This window comes from Rhea pennata, chromosome 1 (genome assembly GCF_028389875.1).
Source record: "Rhea pennata isolate bPtePen1 chromosome 1, bPtePen1.pri, whole genome shotgun sequence".
NCBI classification, from domain to species: Eukaryota; Metazoa; Chordata; class Aves; order Rheiformes; family Rheidae; genus Rhea; species Rhea pennata.
In genome coordinates this window covers 128,033,096-128,059,412 of record NC_084663.1, presented here as the reverse complement: position 1 = coordinate 128,059,412, position 26,317 = coordinate 128,033,096, and the positions used below count along the sequence as shown (strand labels likewise).

Genomic DNA, 26,317 nt, shown 5'->3' with positions numbered 1-26,317 from the left:
CAGATACCCCAAAGTTTTACTTCCGTTCGCAGGCAACTGCTACAGTGGCATAAAACCAGTCGACTTTCTCGCAAATCAGTGCATCCTGCTGTGCTTTTAAATGACTTAGCATCCTTTTTTTTTTTTTTCTTTCTGTGACATTTATTGCACACTTCACTCCTTTTGTTCTACCCCCTTAGCCAACATAGGAATCAGTCCAGACAGTTTAAGAAAATTACCAACCATCCACTTTAATTACAATCATAAATAACTAGAATGAATTACTATTGATACTCACTTGATATAGTATGGCACTTTGTTTGGTGAGATCGCCCTCTCCCAGGGGCCTTGGACAGAAGCTGTTAACAATAAACAAACAAACAAGCAAATAAATAAATAACTGCACACATACCTTCATACATACAAGCACACCTAGAAGAGAAACATGGAGGTCAAGTTCAAAGCAAACAGGAGAGACAACATTAATCTCTGGAATTACAGTTTTACACTTGGCCACATTGATATAGGCCTGTTTGCTCAGTTGTCCGTGAAGGCAGGAAGGATTAACCTGCTGTTCTGAAATTTCTGTCCTAATCTGAGTGAAATTGAACTCATTCAGCTGCAAAGATAAACGCAAAAAAATCCTCGACTACTAAACTTGAAGGACAGATAAGAAGCAGAACAAGCAACCTATCTTTCTGCTGTGTTCTTTTATAGGGTTCCTCCTGCTAATGTGTTTGACTGGTTTTTTTTCAATTTCTTTCCTTGTTTGATCAGGTTTTTTCATCCTTCTAAGAAAAAAATTACACTCTTGTTTACATTTTGAGTGAAGCTATAAAATGAGATGCCAGCCCAGAATGTTGTTTATTCTCTTGTTTATTTGTTCCAAATAGAGAAAATTTTCATTTTTATTTCCACCAATATGAATTGTTTGATTGACTTCCAGTAACAGCAAATCATGGAGAAAATATCAGTGTGATCATAAAAAAACCCCAAAATATTAAAATAGAGAGGGCATGACACTATTCACTTTTGACTATCACAGTGTTAAATGTCAACATCAGCTTACAATGCATTGAAAATCTTTTGTTACGAAGTTTTATACAAAACTCATTGTAGGCAAAACAATTTCAAATACTGTGAATTTATTAGAGGTAGAGCTTATAGTTCAGGCCATAATCAGAAAGCTCATTTTTTTATTTAGTTTGTTATCTTTCAAGGACAATAGGATCAAGATTTTTCTTTTTTTAATAGAGTCTTCTTTGTATTGGAAGAGGAAGCCGGAAAAAAATGACTGTTGCTTCATCCAATGTAACCCTTCTTTTTAATGACCCTTTCTGTTCACAATGGAAAATAATTTTTACCTAGACTCAAGCAGCAGTTAGCTCTTTGTCTCATTTGGTGTACAGTACTTTCTTTCTTACTCTCATACAAAATATATGCCTTAAAAATGCCAGCCCCAAGCTGCAGGTGCATTAAAGAAGTCAACAAATCACAATATATACAAATAAAATTAAGCAGTATCTGCATTTCTTACAATTTGTGTGAGAACTGGTACAATTTAGACCAGATTCATAGAAATCAATTTGCAGAAATCCTGTTCCCCTATTGCTCCCATTTGGAAATGCAGACAACAAGAGTTGGTGGTAATACATGAAACATTTATAAAATAGCTATAGCAGTTCTCTTTATTTTGGCAGACTTGCATACACATGGACTCTGAAGAAAGACTGGAAGAAGGCTAGGGACCCCACCCAGAGAAAGGAAATCAAATAGCAGCAGTAGAAAAACCTGAAGCTATTCTAGATGGTCTGAAAAGGCATCTATGAATCCTGGGGTGCATTAGGAAGGCCCTGCTGAAGACTCATCTCGAGTACTGTGTCCAGTTCTGGGCTCCCCTCTACAAGAGAGACATGGAGCTACTGGAGAGAGTCCAGCGTAGGGCTACGAGGATGATCAGAGGGCTGGAGCACCTGCCCTATGAGGAACGGCTGCGAGAGCTGGGCCTCTTCAGCCTGGGGAAGAGAAGACTGAGCTTATCAATGTGTATAAGCACTTTGGGGGGGGGGGGGGTGTCAAGGGGATGGAATCAGACTTTTCAGTGGTGCCAAGAGACAGGACATGAGGCAAGGGCAAAAACTGAACCACAGGAAGTTCTGCCTGAACGTCAGGAAGGATTTCTTCACTGCGAGAGTGACAGAGCACTGGACCAGGTTGCCCAGAGAGGTTGTGGAGTCTCCTTCTCTGGAGATATTCAAACCTCGCCTGAACATGATCCTGTGCAGCTTGCTCTAGGTGACCCTGCTTGAGCAGGAGAGTTGAGACTAAATATCTCTCAAAGTCTCTTCCAACCTCAACCGTTCTGCAATCCTGTGAACCAGAAACAGGGTGCTGAATGGGGAATGCGACAATGTATTGCTGATGGTTTCTAGGCAAGCCTGAGAAGCTAGCGAAAGGAAGCAGTATGTCTGGAAGTAACATGAATTTGGTAATAATGTTTCATATCACTGGTGGCCTAGGAGTCTTGGAAAGCCTCCCACAGCATCTTTGTAGGGCCTGCCCATAGTGTCCTCAGCCTCAGGGAATCTGCAGGAGATGGGTTCCCATCAGCTGAGTGTACTGCTCTCCTATTGCTTACATTTCTGCAGTCTTTAAAGAAGAAAAGAAAAATTATATTTGAATTTTTCAACCTTGAAAACAGCTAATCTCAATATGTGCAAGATACACAGAATTTGCATCACAAGATTAGCTCCCATGAAAAAATAGTACAGTGTAATGCCACTGAAGACTGTTATCATAACCCATATATACAAAAGCACAGAACTGCATATATTTTCAAATACAAACACAAACATCTGAATACACACATAAGTTATACAGGACAAAATATCTCTTCTTGGTACAGACTTGGGACTGCTATCTTGTTCTGTGTTTGTACGTTATACAGCCGAACAACTATGAAGACTAAGGCTGCCATGCATTAAGTTGTTCTTTTTGGCAGTGCTAACTCTAAGATGCACAACTTCTCAGTTTCTGAGTAGTAAATATAGCTTCAAATAATGTAAAGATGCAATCTGTTACATAATTTACACTAATGCAAAAAAATATTAAAAATAGTGCATCATGTAATGTTTTGATGTCAGTTACAGTACAATAAGCAAGCAGGCTCTCCTCTTTGCTTCAGTTTAGGGGAGGTTTCATATAAATTTCTTATCCATGATACTTAATTATTCTGTTTACTGATGAGAACATAAATTGGTGTAAATGTTGTTTTGATGACTGACTCAATATTCTCCATGATCCCAAAGGGGATAGGAAACTGAAGCCAAGGAGTTAAATTTCAGGTTACAATTTCACTTTACACTACCAGTGGCTCTGTAATTTCTTTATATGCTGTTATTAAATAATACTAAGCTAGGTGCTAATACGTGGTCCATCAAATATTTTTGAAAAGCCTACTCAGTGGCAATGATAAGGTTCCTCACCCCTAGGAACTGGAATTATCAAAGGGCTGATTTGAAGAGGATTGTACTAAATTAAAATTTTCTAAAATAAAATATCTCTCAATATTAACTAAAAATGGAGCTTCTTACATCTCTCCCAAACAATCATTAATATTCCTAATGAGAATACCACCAAGCTACAGTTCTTACACTTTAAAACTTGTTTTTAATTAAAAAACTAAAGGATAGAATAGGTTGTTGCACATTTTTCGGAAGGTATAATTTTTTCTTTTGCTCCTGAATTAATCTGGGTAAGAGTTCTGCAGCCATAACTTATTATTGTAGAATCTTACATACAATAGTGTTCTTGATATATTAAAAGAGGAAGATATACTTTGCTTTCATGAGAACTAAGTGCTTTAGAAATAACACACAGTTCTGTGATGTTCTGCATAATTGGATTCAGTGTTCCTTCAAGAGATTGTTGTGAAGCTGTCTATTATACACTTTTTACTTTCCTGGATGATTCTAGCCTTGCATAAATTTGAGTTGGCGAAATACGCGGTACTTTTTACAGCTATGCAAAGAGAATAATCATTTCATTTTTGGCTGAAATCCAAAAGCTGAGAACAGCTGTTTCTTATCTCTGGTTACCAGAGGTTTACTACCCATTACAAAGCTAGTGCAGGTAATGGACATATATATTTAATTTCTGATAAGACCATTTCAGTAGTCCATCAAAGGAGTCTTTCTGGCAAAGACTTTTTTATATGACATTGTAGTACCCCTGTGTGCTACAGCACTCAAGAAGCAGATGTTTTCCTGTTTCGAAAGAGTAATTCAAAAGTGCTTTATTGCTCTAGCTTGCACAGTGTAAGAATCCATTATCATACACCCAGCTACTTGCAATGCTGTCTACAGAAATTAAATACTACAACAAAATATGGGGCATTTTAAGAGTAAATTTAATTTTCCCTACACTCTCTTTGCATTGCTATAGATTTTAATGGTTACTTAATTTTGGAGTTCTATTTTTTTCTGTTGATGTGCTAACATCTGAAACTTGCTGTGCCTATTGTTCAACTTAAGTGAACTTGGTTCACGATGCCTTATTTATGTTTGCAGTGCATAATGAAACACTAGCATGCTGGCTGTCTGAACTTCAGCAGTATTTTAATCTATGCAGGGATCTGAATAGAATATTAAATAAGATAATGGTATAATTTTAGCTGTGCTGATATTGAAAAATAATCTGATAAATATTTAATTTTAGCACTACAAACATAATGATAAGTACATGTATGTTTATTAACAGTAAACTATTCCTCCTCTAACTATTCAAAGAGACAACCTACTACGTCCACAGTTAAAAATTGCTGTTGGTAGTCCCGATTTAAAAAGCCAGAACACATCTCTAGTCACCATACAATGGCACCAGTGTACACTTTCAGTTTTAAATATGAAGAAAATCTTTTGAGTTTTATTTATCACTTGGGCTAAAGTATTGGGAAATGGTTTTAGGATAGAAACCACATAATATCACTACATGGTATCCATACTTTGTATACTGTTATGCATATCCTATCAACTCTTTTTTCTTAGTTTTTTTACATTTATTATACATATGTTTCATCCTTGTGAGAGTTGCAGATGAGCTGATTTATATGTTCACACTCAAGATCTGTACTACCTTCTTGTTGGCCACTGTAGCCATAACTCAGTAAGGTACTTATTATTTTCATATTTTAATAATGCTAATATGTCATTTAGGAACTCTATCTTCTCATTTCTCTACTTGGCATTATCATCATTAGTATCTTTATGCAAACATATAGCTAGGAATGTGTTTATTTCTTCATATTTCTTCAATTTATTTTCAAACCAATTATTTTCTCTTTAGCAAAGTATGGAATGGGTGGCTTTTGATAAAAGCAGATAGCAATGATGAAATGATGAGCTAATCTTTGGGTCTGGAAAGACTTTGACTCCCTAAACTCAGAAGTTCACATGGGTAAAGGGTACCCTACGCTTTCAAAAAAGATATACTGAATACTATCCCAAGTATTTTCAAATGAGACCATTATAAATGAGAAACTGTTGCTCTCTATAGACTTTAAAAGAGCTTATACTTCTCCTCCCAAGATGATACCCTAAATCAATATTTCCGCTCCTTAATCAGTTCATGTTACCTGCTGGCAGAATGCCATCTCCAACAGGTATGCCTGCATGACAGTGGCACAACAGAAGGAGATGCAAAATCTGTGAAGTTCTTTGAGATCTTTTACAACAAATGCCAGTATAGGTCTGTAAAATATGATTTTTTCTAGATGTATATAGAGATGTTTTGTAAATTATGTGTATTTATTCTTGTACTAAGTGAAACTGAAGGACAGTCAGATTGTGTTGAGAAGCACTGAGGTCTAATGCTGCACCAGGTAGCTGAGCAACTGATATCAAAAAACCATGACTGTACAATTTAAAAGTTACAAGGAAGAAACATCAGTCAAAATCTGTCTATGCATATATGGATGGATTCCCAAACACTTCAGATATGGACTCTGCAACTCTTAAATCCATTACTTCCCTTCTTACCCACGATTTCTCTGCCAAACTAGCAGTACTGTCTGTCATTATAATACACATGCAGACAAATATCGAATATTATACCTCTATTCACCCTGAAGATGCAATTATTAGTTATGAAAAGGTTCAGCATGTGATGAGGGACAATACAAATGAAAGTCACTTTGAAAGAATTATAAACTAGATCTTTCCATTCTGCATTTTCTGCTGGAATCTTTATGGTCAGCTTGGTATTTCTTATCCATAACTGAAGGTCAACATTATTTGATACAACCCAAATAATACACTTACATCATTATAAATCATGAATAGTGTTTTCAGAAATTTCCAAATGCCACTTGTAACACAAGATATAAAATCCATCTAATGCTTGTTTTCTTAAATGTCACAATACTATAAAATGACAAAAATATACAAGCATCCATTGGTTTAAAAAAAGAAATACTGCATGAAACACAGCAAAATTATATATTCCACATTGATCCGTGTATCCCAAGTTACAGGTACCTCATATTGTTAACAGCATCTATTGTACTCTTAATCTCTTAAAAATAAAATCTCTAAAATTGACTTTCACCTCATCAAATTGGATGCAAGTTTTCTGCAAAAAAAATTAGATAATAAGAAAAATAAATCTTTGATAAGCACGTCACGTCTTACAGAGCCAAACATAACAAGATAAATTCTAATATATACAGAATATCCTTATTGCACCATAACACTGGAATTTGAAAACAAAAGAAATGTTTTAAATTGAATTTAAGTTACATTTGTTGACAACATGGGCATAGGGTTAAATGTTTCATGGCCAAACTTGGCAGTGTAAAAATTGAATTATTTTCTTATATATACCACAAGTCAAGTATTACTTTAAAAAAATTACCAAAAATATGAGGAATATTTTTTCTTAGCAACATAGTACTACAGACAGAACACATAGGCTAGACATTAACTCATCTTATGCCTCTTCTACTCTACTCATTTAGGAGTAAAAAATAGCATATGATTTCTTGTAGATTATTGTGGAATACAGGATTATTTACCACTCCAAGATAAAATACAGAAAGTAATTGGGCTGCTGTCAAAAATAAAGGCAGTAGTTTTCCTAAAAAAGGAAAACAAAACCCCTCAAATCCTACTTTAAAATAAGTATTTTATAATATTTTTAAAGAGGTGACAAATGAAAAACAACAAAGCAAAAGATAGAGATATTTTAGAATGAATTATCTTTAATTACCTTTTAATGGTATTTTTTACTGGAAATCATTTTTCACAAACAGCAGCTACTGATTTCATGGAAAAGGTGAGTGTTTGCAGCTGAAAGCACGGGAAGATTATCCTTCATTCTTTGAAAACTGGCTTTATCATTTTATTCAGAAATGTGATTTCTAACATATTATAGTGAAAAGAATCACTTAGAACAGTGCACAGAGGAGGAAAATACAGGTATAAAACTGCAATTGTATAAACTGTATTTCATAGTGAATCAAATGTATCAATTAGTTTACGGAGATACTCTCTGTTGTCTTTCTGACCAGGAAATATAATAGAAAATAGGAAAAAGAAAATAGAAGTCCACAAGAAAAGGATTAGTGATGAGATGACTTGATGACATACTTTTGACATACTAAAGATTATGTTTTATTAATTTTATCCCCCAAAAATAGAATAATTTTTTCTCAAAATATGCCAACTTCTAGCAGTCAGGCAAACCTATTGCTACCAAAAGTGTAGCTACGGTCATGATAGAAAATTGGTAAGAATTTTAAAGAACGTTGATATTCTAAACAAGAAAGAAATGAATTCAAGACACTTTAATTTTATGTATGATTTACCCATTATACAAGTTTTCAGCATAAAATGTTGCCAAATGCAAGTACAAATTCACTGTGATAGTAATAATGACAAGACCTCTGAAGTCAAGTTTTGTGCTGTTGGTGTTTCAACAATGTTCTTTTTATCTTCTTCAGGAGCATTTATTTTATGTTTTTTTAAAAGTTTCGGAACTGTAACAGAACAAAGTCTTGCACTACTAGAAGTGGGTTTGCAGTTGAGCTGCCATCTACAGCAGTTCTCAGTTCTGAGTGGATAAATTGGAAGTTGTCCACCTCCAGAACTGAGTATTGCCATCTGGATTTTGGAAAGGCTTCCAGCACTAGGATCAAAAGTTTAGAATAAACGCTAGGCTGATATCCTCAACAGGGCTTTCCAGAAAGCTGAGGTGAAAGAGCCCAGCAAAGATGTATGGGAGGCCTGGGGAGAGGAGAGCTCATGTGCTAGCAGATAAGTAAGGGCCAGTTTTAGTGAGAGTCTTTCATTCCTGGGGGGCAGCCCAAAGCCTTGGTGGATAACCAGGTAGAACCCAAATGGACACTGCCTCCTTTATCATTAACTAACATTTGACTAACATTTGATACCTCGCTTGCACAGAACATGGTAAATATGAGGTCCTGACTTCACTCCCCCATTACTTCTGTGCCAGGTTTCCAACAGCCTTCAGTTGCTTCAGTTCCAGCCATGTAGAAACAGACAGATGACGCTGTAATTTCTATGTACAAAGTAATAACAATCTTATAAAAGCCACTACCACTGATTAGCAGCTCATCCATTTATTTCTTCCTGGTAGGAGAGAAGTATAATTCTGTTACTACTTCTTACGAAAACTTGGCCTATAATACCAATCTTTTTGTAGAACTACATAAGAAGGCAGAACACCTCTAAAATACAAAATTTAATTTAAGAAAGTAAACAAAGAGTTGGAGATGATCATCACTAGCACCTCAAGAAGAACAAATATAGATAGCAGGGGAAAAGTTGATTCTGAGTTTGAGAAGATAAATTGGTTGTGGCTGGAGAATAAATAAGAAAAGATGTAAAATATCCAAGGAATTTCTCTTACTTATTACAGTTTGGATTGATCTAATACGCATTTTAGCCTCTTAGCTCAAAACATGTTGTGAGCTGAACTTATGAATTAAATCCAGAGAGCAGAATTATCATTACTCACTTTATTTTCCAAATTGTTGCCATTGCTAGACTGATCCAGCATGGATTCCATTTGCCTTCACTGCATCGAAAGACCATTTACAAGGCACTAATTCACTTTCACTTGACCTGCCCTGTTCCTTATGTTTGACTTGTTCTTCTCCAAAAGTACAGATACAGAAATAACCCTACTGCTGGATGGCAAAGGTAGCATCTCTGCTGAAGAACTACCTTTCCAATAGATAAGCTGCCATCACCTTAGGGTCACAGCAGAGGTGCTCCTTGGAAAGCATGTAAAAATACGATACTGACTTCTTGGGTAGTGGTAGTATTTGATATTGAAGAATGTGACACTTTTGGAACCTGATGCTTACAAAACATGGGATTTAAAGATGCACTGGCAATTTTCAGTGACTGAACAATGATGTTTGGGGCAGAATGTTTTCCACTCTTTGCTGGCTCTGGCTAATACACAGAAGAACACATCATCTCTGTGTCCCACTAACTGTGGGTGGGCTAAAAGAGGTGGCTGTCATAAAACTGAGCAAATTTTAAATTCATCTACTTTATCAGTAATAAGGCAGAATAGGTCTAGGACATAAAGGTCACACAAGATGCCTGGCTGCATTCAACACAGGCATGGAGAGCAGTGGTAATGTAGTCCAGGTCACTCTGTTCTCTTGAAGATTACTATATAACTTTGCTTACTATATATACTACACTTCATTTTCTTTCTCTCTGAGGAGTTTTCCCTAAAGTCTATTGTACATCAAATAAGAAAAAAAAGGTATCTGCTTACACACTGCATGAACGTCATAGCCCTACACATCTCATGCTCCATCCTGGCAAATCTGACCTGCAGTCTCATACATTGCACTGATGAATTCTTCCCAGGAACTAAGAGTTATTTCAAAGATTTTTCTAAAACTTAGTAGAAATTATAAAAATAAGGCTTGTTTTTTTTCCACAAACTCATCTTTTGATAAAAGAATATGCAGAGTATTGTGCTGATACTGCAAACACAGACTCTGTTTTGAATTTGCAGTTCACCCCTCCGAGGTTTTCAGTCTTCTAATTTTTCCTTTTGCCCTTCTCATTCTGTAGGCAGGATATTTTTATCAGTGAGGGGAAAATAAAAGATTTACCAATTAAAAACAATTTCTGTCCAAAATTACAATGCAGTATCAGTTGAAGAAAAGTTTCTTCTCTACCCTACTGAGAATGCAGCTTTACAGTAATAGTAACATTCATTTCTGATAAATGTCTGGATAGTTCTCTCTGCATGTAGGAGACCATTACCCTGTGACTGTGTTCTCTTCGCTGATATAATCTCTTGAATAGTTTTACTGTTTACTTTACCTAATTGAAGTGCAATAGAAAAGACAAGGCATTTAAGAAGCTTCAATTCAGCCACTGCCTTAGAGCTTTGAAGGTGTTTCAAGTTGTCTTTCAGTGTACTTCAAAATATCCTTGATAAAAGTGTGGTGTGGCGGTGGTGGGATAGGAATGTTACTGGCAACTGTATTTTATGCAGAGTTGTATAAATGTTTGCTTATTTGCTATCCCCCTGTTAACTTTTCCACTGTGGTTTTGATCTCTTTGCTGCTCTTCTAAGTGGTCAAATTCTGTAAAACCAGAAATATTTTTCTTGCAGGCTTTACTTTTTCTTGGGGCTCAATATTTCTGATCTGGAACAGGTAAACCAAGTGCACAAGGAGTCATAGATGCTACAGCTCCAATGGTCTCCTCTGAAGAGTTTTTAAGTAATTGCTATCCTTCTTTTCCGTTAAAAATGAGTTCTGCAATTTGAAGAAAATTAAAGTCCACTAAATTTAAATTAAAGTACATTTGTCAAAGCTCCAAGCATGAAGACCTGAAACCTGATGGTTACAAAAGGTTCAACTGAAATTGAGTTGTAACTAGTATAAATCAGAATTTGTGGAAAAAAGTCTGACAGACAAATTTGGGAAGATGCACATCATACTCTGTTTCTCTTCCACCAGCCCCTCAATAAACAAGGTGTGCTCATTTGCAAATCACAAGGATCATAAGATAATTAATTCAGGTTAGAGGGGACCTCAGGGAGTCTCCAGCCTGGCTCCCGCCAGGAGGGCAGTCAGCCCCAGCAGCCTGGGCTGCTTCGGGCCGTGTCCAGTTGGGCCTGAAACCTTCGGGGATGGAGCCTGTGTGGCTGCGTGGGGCAGTCGGCTCCAGCACTGCTGACCTTGGGGAGGAGGTTTCTCCTTTCCTCCAGCCTGCACCTCCCCTGTTTTAATTTATGCTTCTTATTTCTCATGGCTTATATGTTTCAGTTAGTATAGAAAAAAAAAATCTCTTAATAATTTGAGTTTTACTTAATGTAAACTGAAGGCAGATTTGTATCTCCTTTAGAGAATTTTTTTTTTTCTGTTTTTCTAAAAAATTAAGTTTTTTCACCTTCTATACCCTAAATCTTATTAAAATACAACAAAGTAATGAGAATCAAATACAATAACTGCAGAAATAAATTGATCTAGCCATTATATCCAGATAACTAGAAGAGGAATTATAAATACGTATCACAGAATCACAGAATGGTTGAGGCTAGAAGGGACCTCTGGAGATCATCTAGTCCAACCCAGCTCAAGCAAGGTCACCTAAAGCATGTCAGGCAGGATCACATCCAGGAGAGTTTTGAATTCCAGAGAAAGAGACTCCACAACCTCTCTGGGCAACCTGGTCCAGTGCTCCGTCACTCTCACAGTAAAGAAGCCTTTCCTTACATTCAGGTGGAACTTCCTGTGGTTCAGTTTGTGTCCACTGCCTCTTGTCCTGTCTCTTGGCACCACTGAAAAAAGCCCAGCCCAATCCCTTAAGATATTTGCATATATTGATAAGATCCCCCCTCAGTCTTCTCCAGGCCCAGCTCTCGCAGCCGTTCCTCATGGGGCAGGTGCTCCAGCACTCTCATCATCTTTGTAGCCCTATGCTGGACTCTCTCCAGTAGCTCCATGTCTCTCTTGTACTGGGGAGCCCAGAACTGGACACAGTACTCGAGATGAGGCCTCACCAGGGCTGAGTAGAGGGGCAGGATCACCTCCCTCCACCTGCTGGCAACACACTTCCTAATGCACCCCAGGAGACCATTGGCCTTCCTGGCCACAAGGGCACAATGCTGGCTCATGGTCAACCTGTTGTTCAAATATTCAATAGTATATAGAAGCATGATAATAGTTTAACTAACTTCCTGCACAAAAGTCCATTAGGACTACTCAGAAATAACTTCTGTTTGAATTAGAGCATATCTAAGAACCTGTATGCTACACTGTTTTAATAATCTCTTCTGATGAAGAGAATCTATCTCTACCTAGCAGAAGTCATACTTTACGAATATTGATTTATGGACAATAACTAAGCTTAAGTTAAGCAAAGTAGATGAGAGCTCTTTGGTGGCTGTTCCTTACGTATCTTCAGTGGATTAAGCAAAAGTCAAATAAGTAAGTAGAGTCAAACATTACATATTTTAGCTGAGCTTAACCATGCCAGGTTTCCTTCTTACAGTAAAATAGCCCAGCAATAAATAAGTAGCATTGCTTCCTTTCTACAATAATAAAAACATGAATTGTCACACAAAGAACCTGGCTAGAATATCTAGCTGTTCTTCTATTAATTTATTATTAATTCATGCAAGCACAGAAGATACTGAAGTTTATGCATTTTTTATCTCTGGAGAGTATTAAAGCAGCTATTGCAAGCACTGTACTTCAATTTTTCATGGTATGTATATGCATATTTTCCCCCTAAGGCAAAAGAATTGCATATTCAAAACAGGGTCTTGTGTGGGATGGATTTAATCCTTAATGTCACCATGAAACTATGCTAACAGATAAATGTCAATCCTTAGCCTGAAGATTTTGTTCTTTTAATTCACCTCGTTGTCTGATATGACATACAGACACACATGCTACTCCTATGATCATCTTTATGTACTCCATATCACAAGCTCATTTGATTCTCTCAAAAGGGATATGTAGAAAATTAATTACCTTATAATTAGGGTTAGTAAAATACTAAGTACCAGATAATACACATTTAAAATTTTTGAACAACCTTGCATGGATAGATGCATAGGCAAACAGACTTAATACAGGAAAATATCTTCTGTCTATCCTGGACTGTATGAACTTCCTTAGCAATCTTCTGCTCCAAATAATTTAAGAAAAGAAAAACATTGTAGGGTGGTTTAAAACAGAAACTGATAGCAGCTATAGCTGGCACATGGCTACAAAATATATCAATTCACTGTGTGTGAAAGCTGAGCAAGAAAAATGGGAAACAACTCACTAGTAAGGAAGTGCTGGGAAGTAGGGCCAAAATCTCTGTGAGCTTCATGTAGTTGCCTGATGCGCTCATCAATGGCCACCTGCGAAGAGAGGAGGAAAAAATGACTCTATTTTAAACAAGTAACAAACAGCAATTAAAGTCAGATACTTGTTTCATTAAGGAACACACTGTTTAAAATTTAGAAGGCTCCTGCAACAATCTATAATGCTCAGGGCTTTAACTGAGTTTTGATGTGTTGACCCAAAGGCAAGGAAGTCAAAAAGGTTTTTTTGTTTGCGTTTTTGTTTTTTCTCTAACTTTAACTATGCTAGAACAACCTCAAAATGAACAATCTAATAAATAAATGTATAGCAAACTGGCCTGACTGTATGCACCTAAAGGAATATGGCCCTGATTTCTTGCTTGCTAATATTGAAGTTTCCTTCCTGTTAAATACTTTTATTAGAACTACCATGAAAGAACTTTTTTTGCAGTAAACTGTTATAAATCATCATACGAAAAGTAATTTTTTTTTAATGTGGACATCATAACCATATTTTAGAAGAATGCTGGAATGGGGGTAGTCAAATAGCGCTTTTTGTTTTTATTTTATTACAAGCATTTCTCTGTTCTTCTATTTCTTCCCTGGAAGATGTCCTTTGGAGAATATGTTACTCCTAGTGTTTTGTTGATTTGATATACTGCATAAAAATACAGATGCCAATTGTAGGATCAGTTTTATCTTTACACCTTGAAAAATCTCAGTACATGTCAGTAGCAAGCAAGCAGCTGAGAGCAGGTAGGTTCTATGGATAACAATGTCCAAGCTTCCAAGGTAAATGAATGACATTTACCAACAGCTTTATGTCCTATATTCTAAAAGGACACCATCAATTAAGCTAGGCCTAAATATAGGATTGGGTAAAGCAGGGAAAATGCTTAAAACTAATGTCAGACTATTTCAGAAATGTTTTAAATAAAATACTGATAAAAAGCTGCTTCACTTAATTTAAATACTTCCTGTAAGAAAAAGTGTTGTGTCAAGACTAGTAAAGCAGACAGCGAAGCAGCTTGGTCTGTTTTTATTGTCCTAATTGTGAGATATGTTACAAGGAAATAAATAGTAAGCACGAGTGAAAAGGAATCCACATTCTAAAATGTTCAGCTTTTCTTGGCTGGTGGTAGAAAGGAACAATTTGATAATAACTAAGGGTGATTCAGTTAGGAGGAAAAGATAATGATACAATTGACTAATTCTTTGAATCTTGTTTCACTAAATACAACTGAAATTTAGCAACAGGATATAGCTTCTTTGCTCACAGTTTCAAAACTAACTCTATGCCCAAAAAGTCCTCCTTTCTTGCCTTTTTGCCAAGCCATATTTCATTCTGCTGCTGCTTCCTCTGTTTCTATCCCTTCTTTCCTCCTCTGTCTTTCTATACACAGACAGACTCAATCCCCCTGATTTGCCATCACTCCCTGTTGACATTTATTTATCCCACTATTTTTCAGGTGGGCACATGCAGGCTGAGCCCTAAGACATGTGCTTTTTGTGCCTAACACTGGTGGTAGCTTAGCTAGATGAAACTAAGCCTAGGAAGAGGGGAACTCTGGGCAGCTTCTGAAACCATGGGCAGAAGGCAACTGGGGAAAGGGCAGCTCAGGCCTAAACTCAACTGCCTTCACATGGACAGATGGTAAGTAGCACTCCATAAGTTAGCTCTGATTGGCACCACTGTGGATAAGAGCTGGCCTTGGGCTTGAGTTTGCACTGAATGGACAGCACAGATATAAGCTAGGAAGGCTGCAAGTGCCTAAACGTCAAGGACAGGGCTGCTTCTGGTCATCAGTGTTGGGAGCTAGATAGGCATAAACTAATAATGTGAAATTAGTTTTAATCCAAAAATTCACCTTCCAGGGAACATTGGGAAGATAATCTTAAATATACATACTAAATATACACACACATGCCACTAAAATATACATACATATATGTAACATTTATATTTACTCTTTGGAGTCCCCTAAAGAAACCTCATAGCAGCATATTTATTTCATCATTAGGTCATTGTAGGTCATTAAAGAAATATAAGGATCCTCCTTTATATAAGTAGAAGTATCCAATAGGACAACTATGATGGAAATAAGTACTCTCTGGAATACAGAGTCTCTAAAGAGAATGAAAGTTGTACAAATATGCAGTGGGAGCAATGCTTCTCATACGAAAATGATAAAATCCAGCTTGCAGTCAGGATATGTAGTGGAACACTTTACTATTTGTGACCATCATCAGTCATACAGCCCATACACCTTTAAGGGTGGAAATGCTGAGAGTGTCAATCATTCCAAAAGATCCAGGCGAGCTTTGAGTAGCAAAAAATTACTAAACTGAGATTATTAGCCTTATACGCAGATCCAGCAAAATAAAATATCCTAAACACTTCAAGGTAAACTTGCAAAATGAACCACCTTGGCTGTGAGACTGGAAATATCTTTGTCTAGAAGTAGATTTTCCCAATATAGAGAGGAATAAAACACTGGGCTGCCCTATTCTCCAGAAACAATCTCTCAAGAACTTGAAAACTTATCCCTTTGAGCTACCAGAAAGTGCCAACTATTGCTGTATTCATGTATTTCATAGTACCTTTTATGTGCCAAAAAATGGACTAACTGTTGATGCTAGAGTATGATTATTACAGTTAGTCTATGAATTTTACTAATACTAAGATGTAAATGAGAAAATAATAGAATTTGATCCCACAATAATTGGAAAAAGTGATCAAATGTTTTTCTATAATTATAGAAGACTATGTCCTTTGTCTAATCAAGTCAAAGTTGAATTTGCCTTTGTGGATTGCATCCTGACTATCTGAAGAAGCAGAATTATATCCGAAGTCTTCATAATTGTTTTGTTGCTTGAAAAATTCTCACTAGCTTGTCAAAATAAAATTGTTTTGATTTTCAAAAACAAGCAACAGGAAATTTATGAACTTTAATTTTTGTCTTAGTTTCTTCAAAGGCAAGTGAAATAGGTTCTTCCATATACGAACACATCCAGTATCCTATGCTTTTTTGCATGTCATGCTCTGAACAAAAATGCATTGATTTCCTTAAGCAGAATGCTGCTGTGGAAAATCTTAGCTGTGTGTGAAGAAAACAGCAAACATTTCAATCTCATTGAAGCACTCATTTTCCTTACTGTATATGCAAGAACACGTGTAGTGTTAATGAAGTTTTGAAAGGAAAATCAAAATTCTCAACAGGCAAAGCAAAAATGATCCCTCCTGACTTCTCTCCCTACTAGTATCAGTTTATTCTTACTACTTTGTAAAAAGTAATCATTTTAAAGGCACAGCATATTAAGTGCAAGACAGAACTTTGGATCAGATTTGAGTATTTTCTAGAAAAAACTCTCTACAGTACTTCTCCACAATTAACGTTACTAAAAAAATCAATAAGCATATTTTTAAAAGTCAGCTACTGCATTATATGAAACAGGACATAAAAATCTGTTTTTAACTGACCAAAATTATCTTTCCATATCTGATCTTAACTTAAAAAAAACACCAGGATTTTCAGTGATCAGGATACTTGAACTATTGCTTTTCTTCTCTGAGAATGCTTGCTTGAACTGACATGCATTTCCATTATTTATTTAATACACTGTTTTCGTTTACATTTATCTTCTTTCAATCATAACAAATGAAAGAGTCATATTAGTGCAGTAATCACTCTATGTGGATCTCAGGGTTGTATGAAAAAAATCCTATGTTGATTTTAAGTGATAAGTACTCTTCCTTCTTTAAAAAAGAGAATTTGAAAACATTTAATAAAAAAAGTTCTGTTTTTCATCATTTGAACACAGCCATGTGAGCTGAATATATAATCAACATCAGATAAACAGACTACAATGAAAAAAAAAGCAAGGCTATGTCATGTAGTTGTTAAGAGCAGTTTCTAGCAACCTTTCAGTTTTCAACCTTGAAAACACTTACTATAACAGCTCTACTGAAATCAGAATAGAGATTTTCTGTATTTGACTTGGGTTGACTTCTAAATGCACTTCTGTTAGTTTTGCCTATTTTGATAACGTTTTTCTTTCATATAAAGAGTTATTTTGTGCTTATGTCCAGGCTAGAAACAGACCTAGACCAAGAAAGAAAATTAAGTTTTTTGATTCTCAGGATTTTCCATGTTCTCAAAAAATACTTAACACTAGCTATTAAAGTGTGTTGGAGTTACTGAGCTATTCCATCACACTGCTGAAGTTACGTCTGCAAATAATGAGAGCTCTCAACAGAGACCCATAGGTTTCCCTCTCTTGATCCCAGAATCTTATATTCTTGGCTGGAAAAATTCAAACCGAGTACTACATAATGCTCAGCCAAAGTCTAGCCCTATGTCCTAGTCCTACTCCAGACATATTCCCCATTGCTATGATGTTCAGTTGAACAGCTTCAGCAGAGGAAACTGTGTCTGGGCTGCTTCCTGCACAAGTGCTCACTGAGCACTAGGCTAAAACACGGCTCTGTAAAAAGGGAGGCTCTAACGCTGTATATAAGTGAAGGTGACTGTGGCTGCTAGCCGAATGTCTTTTTGCGCTCAGCACGCCTAGAGAATTCCTATGCAAATGGATTTCACATTTCTTCAAAAAACATCTTAACTGAGACCTTTAAAGTGTCACAGTCAAATGCTCAACCAAGCAGGTGTTCACGTTTAGTAAGGAATCTTCACGCAAACAGGGAATATTACAAGCGAAGACATGGGTGCCTCCATCCTCATGAGCATCGAGGCAGTTCAGAAAGAGACTTCCATGGATTCCTAACTACAAGCCAGACGCCTGATTTACAAGCAAGTAGCACTTCTCCATCACAGTCTCTGTTTGGACCTGCTACTTAGAATGCCCTTTTATACAGTTAAAGAAAAGGGCATACAAAATGCACAGGGGAAAAAAAATCTGTTTTTTTTTTTTCTTAAAAGGAAATCAAACATTTCCTCATCAGATTTCCCTGAACATTCTCACTATGGAGTAAAATGTACACCGAATATAGAAAAATATTAGAACACCTTCCAAGGGCACAACTAAAGATAGGGAAGGGGGAAGGGGTTTCATTAAGTTCTCTTGTGTCAATTTACTTTTTCTTCTATTCTGAGATCAGTGATAGAAGAAAGGAGAGGTCAGGTGGATCTCACCTATCCCACTCGGTGAAGTTAAACATTTATGCTTGAGCTTAACTTCTTTAAATTGTTATTGCTTTTAAAACACTGCACAGCATGAAGTCTTGTGAGGTCAGAATAACATCCTTTATGTAAGGGCATCTAAGGGCAGAGGCAGCATAATATATAGACACTAATTACACAATTAGGCTGCCCAATATTCAAATGTAGGCAAATTATACGAAGGCATGTAAGTAGCAATTTTTACTACTTATTAACATGAATAAGAATACATAGTAAAACATGTAAGTAGAACTGATTAAAAAAAAAAAAAAAAAAAAGGCATTACATAAAGAGCTAAGACAACCACAGAAGAAAGATGGCTGAATACGTCTCGGATTCTGAGGAAAAATGGCAGGGAAGGAAGGAAAAGAACAGAAGAGTCTCATCTAAACTGCTGCTTTTCCTGCAGCAGTGACATGACACAATCTCTGTTTCAGAAATTTGCTTCAGCAAAGACTGTTTTCATGAAAAGAGACGTGCAATTTTCTTTATTCAATAAGCATGCACACGTACAATACTTAATAAAATAACAGTCCTTTAATTCCCCACCATATTCGTAGCATTTCCCCAGCATCCTGACCTTGACTCCAATCACATCCAATCTGACTGCATATCAAAGGAAACTGCCTTCCACAAGACCCTCTTTAATGTTACCCAGCAATTCTCCTCCCCACAGCTGAAAAGCGGCTTTCTTCCCTCTCCCCGGCTCAGAGCCGCCAAACCAGTACCAGGCTGCTCTTTACAAATCAATAAACAGGAAGATCTGATCTACTGTACTTCCAATAGCTATTGAATTCAGTCCTTCGCTGTTCCTTGCAGATTAGAAGATAAGGAGGGATTTAAATAAGCACACTTTGTGCTGTTAATGAAGGGCAGTCACTGGAAAAAGCAATTGATACCCATTCTACACTGCTGTATTTCAGCTCTCAGTCTTGGTATTTACTCGGTCTAAAGGACACAAACGAACAACCAGCTTCCTGGTGGAAAGTTCTGTAGTCTGAAACATTTTCAGATGCACAGAAATTATCCTGAAATTATTAAAAGACATTACATGTCCTTTTTTTTCCATGTGAAAGAAAAAAATAATATATTTACAGTTGTTACAAACACTAAATTCAACTTCCAAGATTTCTGGGTCATGGTAGAACGGTATACTTCAGCAGACTAAAATCTCAGTGACTTTATGCAATTCCTCTTTCACTAAAAAAAAAAAAAAAAAAAAAAAAAAAAAAAGAAAGAAATTCTAAAATCTGCTAGGATAGTTGTATTGTACTTTGACTGCTTTTTTAAATCCTCAAATGAAACAAGGGAGTAAAATGTAATAAAAATTCAGGAAACATCATAAAGCCCTGGGCATACAGCCTTAGAAAACAGTAAAAGAAAATAAGCTCCTTGACTTAATATGTCTACCGTGAATAATCAGCCATTGCTTCTTAGGCTTTTGTTTTATAATCCTAAATTAGTAAACTTCAGGCTTTGTGGCTATCTTCACAGAAGGAAAGAAACTCAGCTCTTGCGGTTTAAATAACAGAAACATCCACATTTAGAGGAAATAAAAGACTTGTAAACCTTGTGAAATCTTATGAGCAAATATCTTTAGGGAAAAGTTTTATTAAAAACATTACTTCTTTGTTTTGGATAAAAGACATTCTGTTAGAGGCGACTGATGTTTCAAATCTCCATTGCCACTTTAAAATAGTACATGGCACTACATTGGGATTCTACATGGGCATTGGCTTTCACACTACTGTATGCTCATCTTTCTCTCTTCTATTCATGCACTTCTCTTATACATAATATGTAAAGTATTTTATAAAACTGATATGAGCTAAACAGGGACTCAACGTTTAAAAAGTGCACGAATTGCTGTGCAGTACTTCAATTTTGAGCACTTCATCAACAAATTTAATGAGCATTTCCTAATCATGATGGGGCAGAGATTGAGATACCTCAAAGCTTAGAAACCTGAGCTGGTCAAGCTGTCTCTGAAAGCAGACATAGATTGCTAGTGGTGTGTAAGACTGTGCTTATGAAAAAATATATGGTATTTATGAACATTGGTCTTAAAAAAAAAAACTATCAATAAAGCTTAAGTCCTGCATACCCATTGACAGAGATAACTGTGGCCAAAATAGCAGTCTTAACTGATCGGTTGTGTTTAAGCTATTATCTGTGAAGCTAGTTCCAATCAATGTAGTAAGAGGTGCACCTAAGTGCACCTAAGCAGTAAGAATCTTTATAATGTGAAGAAACGAACGTTTTAATCTTTTTAGAAATATAGATACACATAAACAGAATGGACAGTCTATGGTTATGCTGGCTGCATGGACCTCTAGAAAATTCAAGCTCCTGCGTAGTCCTGAAAATCTGTGGTCACTAACTGTGCTTTTTAGCTGCTTGTATTAAGACCAGTCTGCCTGATCTGCAGAACATTAAACAATTTTCAGTGCAACAGAAACTAATAAACATTGTGAACTCAACACAAAGATGTTGTACGTTGCTGTTTTGTGAAAATAGGATGTTATAGGCATCTGAAAATGGGCACCTAAAATAATCAATAACTTCCTTATCCTTTAAAGATCGTCATGGGTAAGAAGGGATGCTATCCTCTAACCTTGTAGTCCTATTTAAAAGATAATTTAATTAACTTATCTTCAGAGTAGTGTTTAAGTCATACACAATAAATCAGGCATGTACAACTAAACAGAAGAGAAAATATTGACTATTGATTGTTTAGGAACTGAACACTGTCTTTTCTTTCTTTCTTTTCATACAAAGCAGGGCTTCTTCTTAAAATATAAGATATGAACATAAAATTAAACATATCAGTCTGTACTTGCACAAAATGACCAAACAGAGGCTGCATAAGCAACTTCCAAATTCTTTACTTTCCAGCCACATTCATTCTCCTTTAACCTCACCTTGTGTATGTAATCTAATCAATCTAAACAATCTTCTGCTAAATTCCTTGCAGAATTTTACAGTATATGAAGAAAGTAATTTACAGATAATGATAGCTAGGACCTGGTTTTCCACAAAACATAGCATTGCATCACATAAAGAATTTTCAATTCACAGTTGACATTAGCTTCAGACATACCAATACCAATTGATGAAAGAAAAAGATTGTTCAAGGAAATATTGATACACAGAAACATGGTCAAAGGATGCACCAGATCTCTGGGATAAATAATTTCTGAAGCTCCCATTGCCCTTTATGATTTCTTTTTAGACCCCAAAGACTTTTATACATGTTCCAATCATTCCGCAGAGAATAGCTCAAGTCGTTGAGCTACTAAGTTCAGCGTTGCAAAACTGAACACCACACATAGCCTGTTTGGATTGGACAATATGGACAATTTGTTGATCCCAAGGTACACAATCACAGAAGTATGATGCTGAAGGTGAGTGGCCATTTCTTTCTAGAAAAGGTGCGGACCCATAAAACACACTCCTCAGAACTCTAACTATGTAGACCTAGAGGATTTGATGATTTCTGTCCTACCTTCAGTGTAAAGCTGAAACTGTATATTGGAAGCTGGGAAAAAGAGAAAGACAAATATATATACTACCCTGAACCTCTGGAAAATTATTGATCTTAAAATGAGTCTACCTTTGATGCAGTTTGACATTTTCATAGGAAGTCAATAGGAACTATATACCTGCAGCTTAGGGCAGAATGTGTTCTGTGATAAGCAAAACCATCTTGTGTGGAATGCAGTATGGCACATACAATCTTTCTGAGATCAGTTCTTACTTTTGAGATCAAGGCACCTGAGTACTACATTCTTTGAGATGTTTCCATGTGAAATTCTTCTTCATTATCATTATTTTTTAACAGTATCTTTCCTTCAGCTTTCCTCAGTATTCCTAAGACTTTTTTCTGGTATACTGCAACCATCTCTAGGCACTATAACCAAGAGTGTCGGGGATCAGTTGGAGAGAGACTGGAGAAAAGAACAAGAATGACCATGACCTACAAGGAAGGGTTGAGTGAGTGCTGCAGTTAAAACTGAACAACAGAAGTCTTAAGAAATCAGCAAAGAAGGACAAGTTTTACAGCACATCAAAAGCTTTTCCAGAATAATCTGTTCTCCACGTCCACGGTGGATAGGACAAGAATTCATGACTTTAAATTTCATCAATAGAGATTCACATGATTAATCAGGAAAAAAAATTCTATCTGTAAGAATAATGGAGAACTAGAACAGTGGGGCTCATGAACGTCTCTCCGTTTGGGTATCCTTGAGAACAGGTCAGACAATATCTGCTGTAACTGACTTAGTTACAGCTGCTTTAAGCATAATTTTATAGTATTAAATTTTATATTATTTAGAGGAGTTGCTTGAATCTCAAATGATAGTTACAGTCATCTATTTTCCTATTATGTATTTTTTTCTACTATGAATAAATTAATTTCTGCTGTCATTGGTTATAGATTAAATTATATTAAAATGCTCAATATAGAGTATTTTGAGTGTGCTGGATTATTAGATAAGTGCTATTTATAGGAAAGAAATTCTGCCATTTGTTCTTCCATGTTATTTGCATTAAAGATCATGAGCAGCATATACATGAGGATATATGCTATTTGTACTCTGTTGGGAATTAGGAGAAACGTATTTTTCAAATCTTGTGAGGAAAAGAGGGGAGATTCCTCTAAGTGCAAACCAAGATTTTTCACCTCTTATGTAGCTTTTTCTTGTAATAAATGAGTTAGGGGAAATCTTAGCTCCCAAAAATAGAAGTTCCAATTTTTTTTGGACATATAGTCTGAAATAGATTATTCCCAAAACTAAAGATACGTAATATTTCACACAAGTTCATCGTTTCCAGAATTTTAAAATATCATTATCATTTTACATTCATAGGCATCTCCCATATTTTCTACAAATCTACAATGAAGATTATGTCTTCCACTGAAGGCAATGGAAATGCAGGTAATCTGATAGAAGCACCGATCCATGCTTTTTCACTCTCCCTTCCTGTAAAACCCCAGTCAGCCTCATCAGTTCTACAGATAATTCCTACAGCATTTTAAATCAAGATGGTTTCAATTTAAGAAAAAGGGCAAAAAGTAGAGAGACACTACTTTAAAATAAAAAAATGCAAAACAATTTGCTTGTGTGCTTTCCATGACTGAGAGCACACACTTGATACCCTTTTCTCTCCCATTTCTACTTCAAGCAAGTTTTGTGGGCTGCATTCGTCCCTTGCATTCCTACTAAGCAGGATCTTACTCCATAGGAAGTCTCACTGATTTCATTGACTCTACTCTTGGAGAAAGTTACTGTTTCGCATGAGTGAAGGCATCCAGACTGGGACAGGGAACAATAGAAAAGATCAACTCCAGCGAGAAATCATTACAAAAGATGTACTGGGGATTAGATTTTCTCTGTCAAACGCTTATAAAAAAGCAATTTGCAGCATGGCACTACAGGGTGCTCATCTCTAAAACCTGTCTCGAGGCCTTAATATCTTCCATCACTTAAGAAAAAAGTGGTACATTCAGATTTCAGGTGCATCACATTTTAACACATTTACATTCTTATGACAATTCTTAAAATAGTTTACAAGAAGTCTCAGATGGAAAGTTTTGCAGTGCTATATTGACACCCTCTTTTACTCCATGTTTTTCCTGCACTGCTTCTGTTATCCGACACATTTCTTCTGCTTAAACATACATTTACAGATTCTGTAATAGGAAAAGCCAGAAATATAATTGCAATACTGCTGCAGCTGAAACATGAGTCTTGTTAGGCTCTAACTACTACCATTCCTACTCTAACAGGGTCTGCCGACAGCGGTGTTTCTTCAGTCATTTTCTCTTTGATTTTGGGGCATGATGGAAAGTAACATAAAGTTTACCACATTTACGTCTCCTTAATATACAACTGTAGAGACAGAAGAAAACAGGACACTTTGCTATGTACTCTTTCTTTTCTTGTGCTTCTTTGCTAAAGCACTGTTACTTCTCATTTTTCTTTTTAAGATTTTGGAATGGAATTAGCTCCTTTCTATTTTGCTTAAAAATATTTCTAAACAATTTAAAATCCATTCTTATTTTTATACTTCATTTTGTAAATGCTCTTATTAATGTATCATAATCCATCCCTGAAGTAAACACCCACTGTCTCTTAACAGAATTTTAATGTGTTATTTTGCTTTTTTTCCCTCTTCTTTCTAATCTTTTTCTCATTAAACTAATCTTAAAAAAAACCTTCATGTCACATTGAAAATGTGGTCAGCTAATACATACTTTCATGCTAATGCAGTGTATCTTTAGTGATTTAGGGAATGTCATGCAAGCAACATTTTATTTTACAGCAGCCCTAGAACATGTTCCTATGATATCCTGTACCAATTGAGCATCACCAGCAAAGATTATTCTTTCATAGTTCTAGCTACATTCTCTGAGTTTCATCGATCTTTTCACACATTAGCTTTATTGCTCCTTTTGCCTGTATTAATGAATCTCCAATTCCCTTACTATGACAGTTCCTTTACTAGATTATGGGTGGGAATAACTGCTCATCACTGTAAGTTCATAGCCTTGACCTATATTTCATATACCTATAGTTCTGAAAGAAATAGACATTTCACTAAGTGTTGGTCTTTACTCAGCACTACTTTTAGATTATTTTAATTTCAAATTTTTCTCTTTGACCATCTTCAATTCCATTTAGTCCACTCAATTCCATTAACTCCTCTAGAATCATCACTCCATCTATATTCAAAGATTTGATTTTCACTTTTTCACTATCATCTCTTTCTTGTCTGCTTATTTGTTTTTGAATCTCTTTATTCCCTTCTACCTTTGTTTCACTTCACACACCAAAGTTCATGTCACTATTGCAAAAGCAGTGAAAAATACGTATTTTCATGTCTATGTAACAAAACACTCAGTTATATTTAGTAACTTTATATGATAGCTGAAGTATTACTTAGACGGAGTAGAATGCTACGCAAGTAGTAACAAACCAGAGATTATACAGAGGCGATCGCGTAAGTGAGATCTATCTATTCCAGTTCAGGAGTCCAAAGACAAGACAGCTAAATCTGATGTAGTCACCTTAGGCTTCCTCAATTATAAATGGAGAGAACTATGCAACTCCTGAGAAAATTCAGTCATACTAAGACAGGTATCTCAAGATAAGTCATAAGAATCATCACCTAAGGAATGTATAAATAAAACTTGGATAAAGTTTTACCTTCCTAATTGAGTGTGCATACAAAGGAAGATGATTCTGGGGAAGACCGACATAAGGATGATATAGAGGAACAGGAATACTGGAGACTATGAAAGAAGGTGGAAGATAAGACAAAAATACAGAAATATTCTTCTCTGGGAGACGATTTGGGGTGATAATGGATAATACAGGATTTTGTACATAGGGGAAGCTGGGCCAATTCCAGATGTCCTCTTTTTCGTATTTTCTGCTTTCCCCTCCCTTCCCTCTTTGAGAACTATAGTACACTAGTACTGACAAATATACTCTCTCTAAATGATCCTTAGTCCCAAACTTTCCCAGATGGATTATCTCTTTGGTTTCCTTTTAAGCTGCACAGGGTGAAACTAGCAAGATGATGTTGGTAGGATAGTTTAATTACACTGTGTTTTAATCACATTCAGCTAGTAATTTCAAGAATGTAGCCATATGTTCAAGCTGTATCAAAACTATTTGCTCAATCAAGAGCTGACAGAACATGAAAGAAAAGCTTCATTTCATGAGATTACTGACCGGTGGATTAAACAAACTTTTGTTTATTGCTCTTTCCTAATGAACCTTTTGAAGATGGCCTCT

General features: G+C 36.1%; 1 protein-coding gene across 10 annotated transcripts in view; it reads right to left on the bottom strand.

Annotated features, from left to right (window-relative positions):
* The window catches only part of DMD (dystrophin), a 1,316,389-nt gene that overhangs the window by 122,432 nt on the left and 1,167,640 nt on the right, over positions 1–26,317 (bottom strand). For all 10 annotated transcript variants that reach the window (XM_062600033.1, XM_062599961.1, XM_062599984.1 and 7 more), the window contains 2 exons: positions 13,314–13,392; positions 278–338 (listed from right to left, as the gene is read on the bottom strand). In XM_062600033.1, coding sequence (XP_062456017.1) covers positions 278–338; positions 13,314–13,392 — 140 coding nt within the window. The remainder of the gene's footprint in view (positions 1–277; positions 339–13,313; positions 13,393–26,317) is intronic.